Genomic DNA, 13,512 nt, shown 5'->3' on the forward strand with positions numbered 1-13,512 from the left:
AGCCCTCGTTCTCCAGCTTTATAGTGCTGCTTTACAACATCACCACAAATTATAGGGGGGAAAAGCAATCATATGTGCTGCTGAGAGAGACTTAGTTTAGCCAAAGATCACAGCATCACACTTTTATAGATTCAAGTTGAGTTGATCCAATTGTCTTTAGAAGAATTTGATTCCTTAGCAGATATTTGGAGATTTTGAGATAATGAGCATTGGGTGCTAATTGAGCCGGTTAAAGGTGCTAAAGAGGATCTTTTCGTCGACTGAGAAACCAAAGACTGTTACTGAGTTTTTGAAATGAGTAAGAACAACCCCCCTCCTTCACAGCTCATTTTGAGGGAACGCCTCCCAAAACTCGTGCACGAGTATTGGAACATGAATGTTTACCACCGGCATGCGCTGTGTCGTGATAGTGGATTCATTATGTCTGACTCACCGCAGGTAACTCATAATCTGCAGTTGTTACTCCTGTCTCCTGACAAAAACACTGCATGCGACGCCTGCGGAGTGTGGAAAGTAACCGGAGCGCGCAGCCGCGCACGTCTCTCACGAACATCATGGCAGTGATTGACAAGCCAGAGGGCCAATCGTTTACGCGATTTATACCGCATAAACGATTGGCTGATGTTTTTAAGGCCCTACCTCGTGCACAGATGATGTATATTAATATTATTCCTTTCAGTGCACCTAATAAATAGTCTTTTATCAGTTAGTAAAGACAGTTTCAAGTAATATTGCAAAAATGTATAAAACAAAACATCCTCTTTAGCACCTTTAATAGTGTTCACTCTCCTGTTGTAGGTCCCAAAATTTGCAGAGAGTATTGTCCATGCACAGCCCACATTTTCTGTTTTAAAACCATTGCTGAGTATTTTCTCCTTAAAACTCCAGTGCACCAAAGACCAATCCAGTCAATGTGCGGGGCTTTTCTCCACTGACTTTCTATGATGTTCAAAGCATTTCTAAGGATGCTGATTTTCAGAAGGCCGCTGTCTGACTCGGAGATGGTGAACGGGAACACGGTTTGTGTGACATTAGCAACACATTATTAGCTGTTTGATAATGTAGTCAATCAAAAAGCTAATTATATCAATTACCATTATCTGTCTGACATTACATAAAGCATAAAAAAATGTGATACATAAAATGCATCGACCCTGTATAATTCACTCTGCCTCTTTCTGAATCAGTTTCTGGTTATGTGCTCATATATAGCGGAATAAAACAAATATTTCCACTTGTCATTGTGTAGCGCTTACCAAAGTTGACCGAGTGGATCAGGTAATCCGAGCTGGTGTGATTGAGTGGAGGCGGAGACTAATTTGCATATTCATTGCTCCACATACACTAATGCTGCCTTCACATACTCTCGGAATTATTGTACATACCAGTTTCCTAGGTAAAAACTGCACATGTACGTCCTCCCATTTCGAATCTTGTATGCGATGAGTTCGTAATCACAACTTCAGAAGTGGGAATTATCAAATTTCCAATGAAGGCAGCATTAATGAAGCAAAGGGAGAAGAGTTCAAGTGTGTCGCATGCGTCCTTAAAGGAACTCGCCACTATTTTTGAAATTATTTTCCAACTCCCCTAGAGTTAAACAGTTGAGTTTTACCGTTTTCAAATCCATTCAGCCGATCTCCGGGTCTGGCGATAGCACTTTTAGCTGCAGCTTAGCATAGAACATTGTATCTGATTAGACTGTTAGCATCTCGCTCAAAAATGACCAAAGAGTTTCGATATTTGATATTATGATATTATGCAGCACCTGAAAATAGGCTAACTTCCGGCAGCATAACCAACGTGACTACCTGGGAGTGTGCCTTGCAACCATGGAGACATTTGTGAGAGACGATTCAGAAGATACAGGTATATACACCAACTTAATGCTGGTCAGGCTGGAAGTTACCTAGCTGGAGACTAAGGCTGGGCGATATATCGCATGAGATTGTCACACGCATTTCGTCAGTAAAGCCGGATCCCTGATTACCGCTAAATTGCCATCACCTGCTTTCAAATGGAGCAGCATTTAATAGACAGAGCCGTAGTTCACTGAAAAGCTACGCAATATCACGTTAATTATCAAAGGCGATTAATCTGCGATATGAACACGATATTGCGTAGCTTATCAGTGAACTACGGCTCTGTCTATTAAATGCCGCTCCATTTGAAAGCAGGTGATGGCGATTTAGCGGCAATCAGGGAACCGGCTTTACTGACGAAATGCGCGTGACAATCGCATGCGATATATCGCCCAGCCCTACTGGAGACTATTTTCAGGCGGTGCATAATATCATTGCGCCTGCTGCACCCATGCTACAGCAGAAAAGTTCCTTGATAATTACGCCGGAATGAGAGTATAGTATATTTTCAAAAATAGTGGTGTGTTCCTTTAAAAGAGAAGCTAAAGCATTTTGATCGCCTCCTAGTGGCTGGCTGCAGTATAGGTCATAAATGCCACCCTCTCCATGTAATCGAATGGGATGCAAGCCAATCTAAAAAAAAATCCAATTACACTTAAAATAATTATTTTCCAAAGATGGTTTCTGTTATTTTAGGTAGTTCTAATCACGCACATGTTCAAGTGGTTGTTTTCCCAGTAAGTATGGTTTTGGTTAGTTATTCGTTGCTATAAAAACAGAGTGTAACATCATGATTGACAGCAGCTCCACCTCAGGATCACTACACCAAATGACGCAATCGGCAAGGCCGTTACTTATTTTTAATATTTTTTTCCTTTTTTTTTTAGTCTATGGTAGTTACATTCAAGCTATTTTAAGGCATGAAGAAATTTTTCACAGGATTTTTTTTTTAAATATGACATTTTGATTATCAAAGATGAGTTTTAAGGGATAATATTATTGACTGCAAGGGTACTTTAACAAAGTCAAAACTAAACATTACATATAAACAAGTAACATGGCACTAATGAGTCATGTTCACCTCAAGTGCAAAGTTTATTAGTCCATAACCTCATTTTGGTCATAGTTTTAAGTGTACCTACGGGAACACTGTCAATGCAGTGGGTGTGGCATCAAAGTCTGGCTATGTGTTTGTGTCAATAATAGACATTGCAGATTGACAATGTTTACGGTGATATAATTGTTTACTGTAGCATAATTCCTGACCATCTTCCTGAGAAGCCTGTAATGTTGCTGCAGCTCAGGACCATAATAACCATAATAAATGAAATGCACATGCAAAAGAGCTGGTATTATGAGCAATCTTGTTTACTGGCATATTTTAAGATCACATGTGCAAAACCAGAACAAAACCCTGCTATTTATTTTTCTGTCCTCAGGGAGAGCTAAACTAAATTAGATGGGCAGAAGAGAGAAGTACTCTACATAGATCCAATATAAATTATTAAATGTATTTAATATAAATTATTAAGCCTGTTAAGTAAATCATTCCTTCATGAAAGCAATTCTTATAGGCATGGCTTTAATCTGAAATGCACATACAACACAGAACTGATTTTGTTTATTTGTTATCTACCGAAAAGAATGATATTCTCAGTCTACAGGTCGCATATACACACTCAGCTGTATTTCTCAAAGGCATTTGGGTGACAAACACAATCAAGTACAGAAATTTTGGAGAAAAATGATCTTACCTCAACCTTTAGAGACTGGCATCCTTTTAGAAACTCCCGAATGTTTGCAATGCAGGCCGCTTCGCATCTAGGTTCAGCTGAATACTGTAACCAATGAAAGTATGAGGATGTAAATAATCTAAACTTTGCTTCGACCACACTGCAAAGAACCATCTGAGATCAACAAGATCTCGTTTTTGTCAGCCTAGCCTATGAGCCACATTGTACCCAGCCACTGCTGTCCAGTATCGCATACTAAATTTCTTTGGCGTTCAGTATACTAAGTTACTATTTCTTTGCTCGAGCTTCGTGCTGTTACACACACATACACACACACATAGCTCGTATCTATGCTCATCGGGCCCTCTCGCACCAGGAAAAGATATTTTGGAGGAAGTGACGATGTTTGCTCAGCAAGATTCTACTTGGACCGCTTACTAGTGATGGCAAATCCGACTCATTTCGCGAATCGATTCTTTCGAACAGTTCGCTTCAAAGAACCGATTCAAATTCTTTTGCGCTTTGATTTGAGTAGCATATTGTCCCGTTTCACAGACAAGGTTTAATAGTCCTAGACTAAAATGCCACATATCTTAAAATATGTCAGTGCAATGTTTTGTCTCAAGATGCACATCAGTAATGTTTTTTTTTCCTAAGATACGTTTATAAACGCTTCTTAAATGTCTTAATTGAACTAAGGCCTAATGCTGGCTTAATCTAAACCTTGTCTGTGAAACCAGCCTCATATAGGCTAAATAAAACATTAGGCCTACAAACAAGGCCATCGGCGCATATTGTTATTACATTTTTCCAAATAGATTTTGTATTGTAATTTCATGTGGTGGCAGAAATGATTCAGCTCGTAAAAACTAAATAATTTAAACTTAAATATAATTTGCATTAACATTAAATTACACTAAAATTAATTTAAATCTCGTAGCTGAAAAGTTTTGTTGCACGAATCGTTCAGTCCAGTTTCAGGCTAATTCAATTCATTAAAAAGATCCGACTCCAAAGAACAATTCGTTCTCGAAATTATGGATAAATTCAAAAATGTATCTCTTTAAAAGCGTCGTGTAAAATCTGTAAAGCGGTATGGTACAGAAATATGCTAAAAAAATAAAGTAAGGGAGGAAGACGAGTACCAGCAAAACTTATAATGGGCCCTTTAAAAGGAAAGAGAAACTTTTCTCTGTCGAGTTGTATTGATTAGCACATTCGTTATAATGTTGCTGCATCAAAGCACGAATTCATAGCGTTTAAATTAAGATAATTTAAGCAAACTTTATTCTGCATAAATCAACATTTATACCATAGAGCTATCTTATTAAGTGTGTGCAACTGAGTAAAATGTGGGAGTTGAACTAGCAGCAGAAGCATACAGACAGACATTCAATAATCTGACTGACTTAAACGGCTGTAACAAACTATAGATGAAAATTACTTTACAAATGCTCTTGGTATTTTATATAAAAGTGGAAATAGACAAATAACGTTATTTCGTTTTTGAGATTGAGATAATGCGGAACAATTTCTCATGTAACAGGAAGTCAGATTGTATCTCGCTTAAATTGTGCGACCTGAATAAACCTCCAGTTAAACACACATTTATCGCGAAATTTCTTTTTTAAACGTATTGTTTCTTTGCAAAATGAAGTGCACCTCAAAGTGTCACTTGTAACAGTTAAGTATCCTGGTATTGTGGATCATACACTGTCAGTTCCGCATGGCTGTATTTGCTGCGGTTGCATTAAATTAAAGTATAATTCACTACAGTCTACGGCTGTTTTATCAAAGAAACAAACGTGTATATTATCAATTACCTTTAAGATGGCTCCAGGTAGCAGTCGCTCCATAAGCTTACACAGGACGACCCCATCTCTGAGAGATGTTTTCAGAAATTCCTCTGGATCAGCGATATTCTTTTTGGGTGAATTAAGCACGCCTAATGTTATTAGCCACGTAACAGTCTGCTCCTCGGGGTTCATAGTTTAGGCTCAATGGGCCTTTCAGATTTAGCTGCACCCTTGGTGCGCCAGCTCTCGCTATTTGTGTTGAGATGCTACCCACATCCGTCGCGCTTCTGCTTTTTCTGTATGTTACAACGACCATTCAGCCCAGCAACTTAGTTCTCCAGTGGACGTCTGCCATATAATCAACAAAAAGGCTCTTTGACATTTCAGTGACACTAAGGGAACTGTGATGGCTTTAAAATGCCGCAAGAATTTTCCATATGGCTCAACTTTATTTTGTTTGATGAAATTAGCCTGTATATGTAGTATGGGTGAACACTGACATTTTCATACCAATACACCACTATTATAGTGGGAATTTATCAAAATACACAGACAAGAATGACAAATTCATTTCAACTCAGATGATTTTTTATTGGAGAAGGGAAAAAAAAAAAAAAAAACCCAACGCAATTCATCTGTAGTACCCCATGACTCAATCTCAACATAATCAGCCTCAATCAACAGCAACCTCCAAAGAACAGATTCTGAATCTAGAAAGAAAAAGAAAAAAAAAAAAAGGGGAGTGATTAATTGCACGGAGACAAAATATAAATTTGTAAAGGTTTAAAAGGTGCAGTAAGTGATTTCTGAGAAGCACGTGAGGTGCTTAATTCTTGTGTATCCTTGTTTCCTTTCCTCGCATCTTAGCTCCACCTGACAGGATGTGAGGGAAGGACTCAAGGAAAAGGATGGAGAAATTGAAGTGTAATGATATCCTCACTCACTTCAAAGCCTCATTAGCTGCACTTGAGGGATCTACCCACATGTTAGTGTGGTTATTTAAAAAAAAAAAAATATAATATATTAATAAAGCATGATGCCCTGTTGAAATACGTGAGATGTAAAGTTTATTTAAACGGCAAAAGTGAGGTATACATTTATACATCTGTGACAGAAATGAAGGGGGGAGGAGAATGTACGTGCATCACGTTTCTCAACGAGAAAGACTCCTCCTCAGGAAGCTTCCTCACTCCTCAATCCTTGCAGTGCAATAAGAGAATGTTCTTCAAGATCGGTTGATAGGTTTCTGAGTCATAGGATGGAGGACGGAGGAGTGAGGAAACGAGGAGGGATATTGAGATGCATCCTTGATATTTGAAGTCACCAAAAGGATCACACCCCTATCTTGATAGCTCCACCCCCAAACTTACAGACACCTCTCCCCTAATGTGTATACGCTCATTACTGCTGATTGGCTACAAGTGTGTTTAAGGTGCTCGTTCCAATCCATTTTCAAGAGTTTCTGAGAAATCACTTACTGGACCTTGAAAGGGTTAGTTAACCCAAAAATTTAAAATTCTGTCAATTACTCACCCATATGTCATTCCAAACCTATAAGACTTTAGTTCATCTTCAGAACAGAAATGAAGATCTTTTTGCTACACAACTGATACTTGAATGAAGACGAATGAAAGCCTTACAGGTTTGAAATGACATGAGGGTGACTAATTAATGGCAATTTTAATTTTTGGGTGAGCTAACCCTTTAAAAAGGACAAACGTACCTGCATCGTATGAAAGACTTTCATGGATCATCCACAAGGACAACAGGTCCTAATCAGCAATGATGTATTCGTGCATGTATAACCATCAAACTCCCCTTCCTCCACTCAGCCTGCAACGAGAGAGTTACCATCAGCAAACTGTTGTAGCTCAGCCTAAGGGACAAATATTTTAAAATCTTTTTTTTTACAAAAAAAAAAAAAAAAAAAAAAGAAAGAAAAGTGACCCAATCTGAAATGTTTTCCAGGCTTGTTGATAGGGTGCTGACTTTCTCCACGTGGTCTCCTTTGTTAGAATCGGCATGCTTGCAAGCGGTTCTGTCTTTTTGTTAACACTAAGTGAAATTACTATTTCGAAAGGGTTCCACTGGGAAGTTTCAAGAAGTTTTGCATCTATGTGGTTTATATTTGACTGTAGGTACAGATCCATTGAGGAGATTCACATCTTAATATCCTTTAAAAAAAAGAAAAAAAAAAAAGGCCATTGCTCATTTGAAAAGGGGCAGAAAAAAAATATCCAGACATTTTCTCCTTTAGTGCAACAGTAGAATTGACTGATTTTTCTGAGACTAAGACCTCCTAAACTCAGTGATCCAGTGGTTGGGGGGGGAGGGATCAGACTCCTTTGAAGGCAGAGATGAGGTTTGTTAATAATGTTGATAAGTATAGCGTTTCAGATTGCATTTGAAAAACCTAGGGCAACGATGTTTGACTAGATTACACTAACCTTCAGGCTGCAAAATAACACCACCGAGACTTGACTTATACCAGAACAAAAGGGTTTGCTTTGCTTACCAGCTGTTGACAGGTTTTATCTGTGGTGCTGAATTGTTTCTTGCATTTTGGTTGTCTTTGGATTGGTCGATGCAAGACGTCAATGTTTAGGCTTTGTGATGAAGGATCCATTTGCACTGAGGAAAACTACACCCATAGAGAGTTTGGAAAAAGGTGACATTTGTCCATTCCTCAACAATGTGAACAATCATGCCTACATGAATATTCTGCATTGAATCTATATTAACTGGCATTTTGGGGTGCTCACCATGGAAAACTGAAGAGGTGAACAGATATTTATGCTTCATAGTTTCTTATTCTCTTGAATAGCAGAGTGTTGCTCAAGATCTTTGATTAAAAACACTTTATTGGTAAATGAAAGCCATATGCTAGGGCATTGCAGGTTTTAACAAAGCACTAGTATACAAAAAGAACACACTTAGATTTGCAATGGTACCATTAAATGGGATGTGGGCAAGGGAAAAGAAACTTTGCATTTAAAAAGGACAAAAAAAAACTTCCACAAGTTTGTGTACAGCTTGAAACTGAAGCTTGAAGTCCAGAGTTTAAAATGGCGCTCTTTTGAATCTCAATGTCTTTTGAACGTCTCAATGAGAAACCACCATTTCTCCATCTCAATTTTTTTCTTTTTCTCTCAGTATCGGCTCCGGGCCATTCCTCTATCTGGCCGACCGCCGCCACGGCCGCCACCCCGAGGCGCCCCACGGCTCGAGCTGCTGTATTCACGAGGATAGCCTCTTTCAAGAGGGGGTGGTCCCCGCTCTTGCCTACCCGGTCGGTCACCACGATTAGTGGAGTACGGGTCACTCCGACTGCTGGGATAACTGTCGCGACTGCCATATCCATCCCGGGAACTGCTGCCATAGTCGTCATAACGACTGCTTCCGCCACTCCCACTGTAGGACGGAGGGGGACCCCTTGAGGGTGGGGCGCTGCGTGAGTTACCTGCAGGGTCAACGGGTCATGTAATTGGCAAAATTTACTTAAACATTCTTTGCATGATACTGCGGTGTCAAGTGCCCATTTCCCTAAATCTGAATCACGTCTAGCTCAAAACGTTAGAAACTTTCCAAATGGGGATAAAACAAATTTGGATTCTGGGTGGGACTACTAAAAGCCTAAAATAACTGAACTACCCAACTGAAGTGTTGACAATTGCTCACTCAGAGCCCTTTGACACGTCATTGTTGAGTAAATGCACTTTCCTTGGTTTGGATTGAATTCCAGATAGATTGTAGTTTGGGTACTGCATCTCTCTTGGTTGTTCAGACAGAGCTACTGGCATGACAAACTTTTGGGGGGCAAAAAACAGCTTGCAAGGGATTCCTTGTTGGTGCGATTTTTGGTTGGAACACTCAGGTTGAAAAGACGCCGCGTTTGAGGTTTCCACTTTTTGGCAATCACACGAGGCAGCCCTTTCCAGGCACAAAACGGGCGGTTTGAGTGGAGACCCTTAACCCTTTTCACCACACTAAAGGTTTAATCTTACCGTAACCGTCGTAAGGGTCTCTATAGGAGCCTGTACTGGGCCGCTCCATGTAACCCCGTGGCTCTCTTCCTCCACCGTAGCCATCGCGATCACTAAGAAACAATGAAACATTAAGCTGGGTTCTGAAATTGCCATCGCATACATCTGATGTAGGTTTTAACACACCTGTAACCTCTGGAACCCGAGCCATATTCATCTCTAGAACTGGAATGTCCCGAATACTCCCGGTATGGGTAATCTCGTGGTGCCGGAGCATAGTCTCTACTGTCCCGTGAGCTCATGTAGTCACGGCTGGAATAACTGCAAAATATGAACAGCTTGTGAGTGTCATTGTATTTGACAACACAGACCATCACCAATGTATTTTTGTATTATTTATAATATTAATATTTTGAGTTAGCTTTTACTTTAATATTTTAATTTTATGTGCTTTTCTCTTTAGAAACTTTTTTTTTTTTTTAATGCATCACCTCACCTGTCTTTACTACTGTAGTGGTCATCACGAGGTGGAGGACCATCATCCCGCCGTGACATCAGGGAATCTCTGCGAGGAGGGGGGCCATATGGGTCCCTATCTCTGGATACTGGCGCTATTAAAGACATTGAGAAAACAATGATTGTATGGTTCAAACAATAAAGAGAGCACAAAACTGTGTTCAGCAAACTCACGCCTGCCCATTGGCCCAGATGGTGCAGATCTCTTGGGTGGGGGTCCTCCGTTCCGCACTGGGGGGCCTCTCTTCATTGGTGGTGGCCCTCTTGAGGACATGCCTTTAAAAAAGGGTTCTACAATCCCTACGTTATCTTGGTAATATTTTTAGCAGCAAGCAAGTATTAAGTGTAGGCTCAGAACTTCTTAGAGGACAATCAGTTCAAAAAGATCATCAAAATAGTGTCATCACTGCACAAATAATAATAAAAAAAAAAAAGTGTGGATAATTTTCTCAATGTTACCTCTGCTTGGTGGTCCCCGCATTCCACTTGGCGCTCCTCTGGATCCTCGCGGACCTCTGGCAGGGCCACGACTCCGTGGATGAACTGGTGGTGGACCGCGGCGTCCTGAAGACTCAAACTGAGGTTTTGTGGCCTGTTCCACTTTAATAGGCTTTCCGTCAAGGGGCTTGGAAACACAAGGAACAGAAGTTTAGGGAACGGTTGCCTTTTAATATACAAGCTTAAAAAAAAAAAAAGCAGCAAATGTTCACATCCATTATGTAAGCTCAGAACTTCTTAGAGGACAATTGTGGACTACATCAGTTCAAGTAGATCATTGCCACAAACCATCATCACAGCTTACAAACGTGAAGTTCACACCAGTACTCACCTTTCCATTCATTTCCCTCGCAGCATCTTTTGCGTCACCAGGATTTTCATAAGTTACAAATGCGAAACCTCTAGATTTGTTTGTTTCACGATCCTTCATCAACAGAACTACAAAAGACAAGAGGGAGGAAACATACGGTCACACTTAAATGCTTCACTGAAAGGACAGTCACTCAAAAACTCTAAATTGTCGTCAATTATTCGCTCCAAACCCATCAGATTTTAGTTAATCTTCAAAACACAAATTAAGACAATTTTTAATGAAATCTGAGATATTTCTGTCCCTCCACTGAAAATTGATTCACCCAAAACTCAGACGGTTCAAAATGTTCTTAAAGAACCTCGTATGAATCTAGCGGTTTAATCTGCTGACCATGTCTGAAAGTTATGGCTTTAGAATGAGGACGAGTTCTCATTTTCAGGTGAACTATCCCTTTAACATTTTAGCTCATGTCTGCAGCCCAAATTACTACAAATTTATAACGCACACATTTGCATAGGAAAATTACATTTTTAGTCAAGTAATTTAGAACATACAAAATTATTACCTTCTGCTATTCTGCCAAATTTGCTGAAATACGCTTCAAGGACCTTCTCACTAGTTTCAGTGTTCAGGCCACCGATGAACAGCTTTCCTGGTCGGTCTGCCTCTGCCATAGTTCCCCCTGTTGCAACTAAAGGGGAGACACATGTCTGCATTACAAGAGAACGGTGTTGCCAATTTAGGGATTTTGTCACGTCTGACTTCCACACCCCTTGATACTTTTTTCAAAAGTTTAGGGACAAAAATAGTAACTTATTGGACAACCTTATCTAGATTTTTATTTTGCCCACTGATTTATATTCATATTTATATAGATCAATGAATTTGCCATTATGCATCTATTGACATTTAGCTACTTTCAGTTAAAAGCGTTCAATTAAAAGCAGTTTAAGTAAAAAGTGCCCAAAACCAGCAAACAGACCAACCTCACCAAGTAGGAGACCAGAAAATCTAGTTTAAAACGGATTTCATCAAGAATACACGCATAGTGGCAGAAAACAATGCAAAAATGCAAGTACGTGTTGTTGTACCGGTTAAGGGATTGTCAACCGCTGTGTGATGAAAGAAAAAAGTGTTTAGTTTAATCAATCTCTGGAATAGCTGCTTAACTGGGCAACCATTAACTGATAGGCCCTGCCTGGCTAACAGTAGTTGCTGATCACGTGCGAGCAATACGAACATTCATTAGTCGAGTTTAAGAAGATACTAAACGTTTCGGTCGAACATTTTGCATGGCATTTACATACACATTTTAAAGCATGCTTCACAAAATGGCGGACGCTTAAAAATACAAGGCTACTGGCAGATACAGCAGCCTGAGACCTCTTCAGGCCATATGGTTTACTTGCAACATGTTTGATTAAGAATCTCAAATCTTCATGATAAACATTCAAAATAAACCACTTTTTGATTAAAATACATAAGAGAATAACGCTGATTGTTGCAAGTTCAAAATGGCGATTGAAATGTGCGTTTAAAAAAACATCTCTGCCATCTACATGAGGCCATTTTCAGTTAACGTACCATCACATCTGCTAATTATACATAACTAACGTTACAATGCTAAGGGCATTTAAATGAGCGCGCACAATAAAACTATCATCTACTTATAAACATAATGAATATATTTGAATCATCCATTTACTCACGTCAGGATCAATAGACAGAAACAAAATCGTCTGCTGGTTTATATGTGTCTAGTGTGTTTCGACCCGCCCAGTGCAGTCACTTACTCTATGGTAGGAGGAAGGAGCCCAACAGTTTAAAAGTCTCTCACGCCCCCTATTGTCATCTTTAAAAACTGCACTTAGCCATGTGGCGAAGTATCAAAGTTGCTCACTGATGAATTTTACATAAAGAAAAATAAAATATATATTTAAAAGGGTGTGAGATTCTAGCCATATCTGTAGCTAAATAAAAACTGTTGTTTAACTGAAGCAGGTCAGATATGAGATCATATGACCAGTCGATACAGTAGTTAAAAATATAATAAAATATTTATATTTTTAAAAAAGCAACTAAAATTAAAAATATTTGATTAATTAAAATATGTTCATTGTATAAATATATTAATTTAAAGAACGCTGTCATTATTTATGTATTATTCAATGCCACAAGAAATTTCATGCTTTCCTTGTAAAAATATTTTTTAGTATATTTAAAATACAAAAATATAGTAGTTTATTTTGATACATGGTGTGGCTTCTGTATTTTGTAGTTTATTTTGATACACTTAAAATTAAGGTATTTGGTATTTTATTTTAAAATACATTTTGATGTATTTTTGCCCAGCCCTGACTGTATCGATACAGACATTTCTTTGCAAAAGAGTAGCATTATAACAACTTTCAACACACAAATGTATATAATATGATAAGACAGCGCTGCTTGTTTACCCCACATACGCTTGAGCAGAAGAAGTGGAAGCGGCGACTCGACATAATAAAAGTTCAAAGCTGCTGTCGAGACGTGTGTCTCATTATCAATCTCTCCAGCCGTCTCGTTCAGCTCCAACATCACTCGCCCTGCTCTGCTTCAGACTACAGTAACGTTAATAATCTAATCCATGAACATGATTTCTGCCCGATTCTTTTCCACTGGCTGTAGACGTGAAGACAACACATCCCATGATTCCGTGAAATCAAGGTGTCATCAAGCTACGCCTTTGTTTTGAATGAGCAACCTCTAGCTGCAAAAATTTACATATTGTGGCTTTAACAGATCAAATATTCACATATTCCTGTGATCTCC

At 39.1% G+C, this 13,512-nt stretch overlaps 2 protein-coding genes and 2 non-coding genes across 7 annotated transcripts in view; all 4 read right to left on the bottom strand.

Annotated features, from left to right (window-relative positions):
* Window positions 1–5,747, bottom strand: part of arhgef6 (Rac/Cdc42 guanine nucleotide exchange factor (GEF) 6) — a 38,662-nt gene extending 32,915 nt beyond the window's left edge. Inside the window, exons 1-2 of the mRNA XM_067386776.1 lie at window positions 5,419–5,747; window positions 3,617–3,700 (exon numbers count right to left, since the gene is read on the bottom strand). Of these exons, the coding sequence (XP_067242877.1) occupies window positions 3,617–3,700; window positions 5,419–5,583 (249 nt within the window). The 5' untranslated portion in view covers window positions 5,584–5,747. The remainder of the gene's footprint in view (window positions 1–3,616; window positions 3,701–5,418) is intronic.
* A 219-nt stretch (window positions 5,748–5,966) lies between these two features.
* Window positions 5,967–12,489, bottom strand: rbmx (RNA binding motif protein X-linked). Of its 4 annotated transcripts, XM_067386831.1 has the most exons (11): window positions 12,411–12,489; window positions 11,267–11,392; window positions 10,720–10,826; window positions 10,350–10,515; window positions 10,065–10,181; window positions 9,871–9,985; window positions 9,561–9,695; window positions 9,396–9,487; window positions 7,339–8,851; window positions 7,115–7,224; window positions 5,967–6,101 (listed from the first exon to the last, which is right to left on the bottom strand). In XM_067386831.1, the coding sequence occupies exons 2-9, from the start codon at window positions 11,373–11,375 to the stop codon at window positions 8,541–8,543; spliced, it is 1,152 nt and encodes a 383-aa protein (XP_067242932.1). In that variant the 5' UTR covers window positions 11,376–11,392; window positions 12,411–12,489; the 3' UTR covers window positions 5,967–6,101; window positions 7,115–7,224; window positions 7,339–8,540. The 4 variants fall into 4 exon arrangements, with proteins under 4 accessions (XP_067242932.1, XP_067242942.1, XP_067242953.1 ...); XM_067386841.1 differs by having other exon boundaries at window positions 7,115–8,851; window positions 10,065–10,166; XM_067386852.1 differs by lacking the exon at window positions 7,339–8,851.
* LOC137024056 (small nucleolar RNA SNORD61) lies at window positions 10,238–10,300 on the bottom strand. The gene has a single exon (XR_010895621.1). It is a non-coding gene; the product is annotated as a small nucleolar RNA SNORD61 (small nucleolar RNA).
* Window positions 10,612–10,688, bottom strand: LOC137024051 (small nucleolar RNA SNORD61). Its single transcript, XR_010895618.1, has one exon. It is a non-coding gene; the product is annotated as a small nucleolar RNA SNORD61 (small nucleolar RNA).
* Window positions 12,490–13,512: the final 1,023 nt, after the last annotated feature.

The sequence above is a fragment of the Chanodichthys erythropterus genome, chromosome 1 (genome assembly GCF_024489055.1).
Source record: "Chanodichthys erythropterus isolate Z2021 chromosome 1, ASM2448905v1, whole genome shotgun sequence".
Lineage (NCBI taxonomy): Eukaryota > Metazoa > Chordata > Actinopteri > Cypriniformes > Xenocyprididae > Chanodichthys > Chanodichthys erythropterus.

Bases quoted from the DNA above. Each gene is read 5' to 3' on its own strand.
- rbmx (XM_067386831.1), bottom strand. From the start codon at position 11,375: ATGGCAGAGGCAGACCGACCAGGAAAGCTGTTCATCGGTGGCCTGAAC. The intron at 10,182-10,349 runs GTAACATTGAGA...TAGGGATTGTAG, and splicing joins GCGGGGACCACCAAGCAGAG to AACCCTTTTTTAAAGGCATG. The intron at 8,852-9,395 runs GTAAGATTAAAC...TTGACCCTGCAG, and splicing joins AGACCCTTACGACGGTTACG to GTAACTCACGCAGCGCCCCA.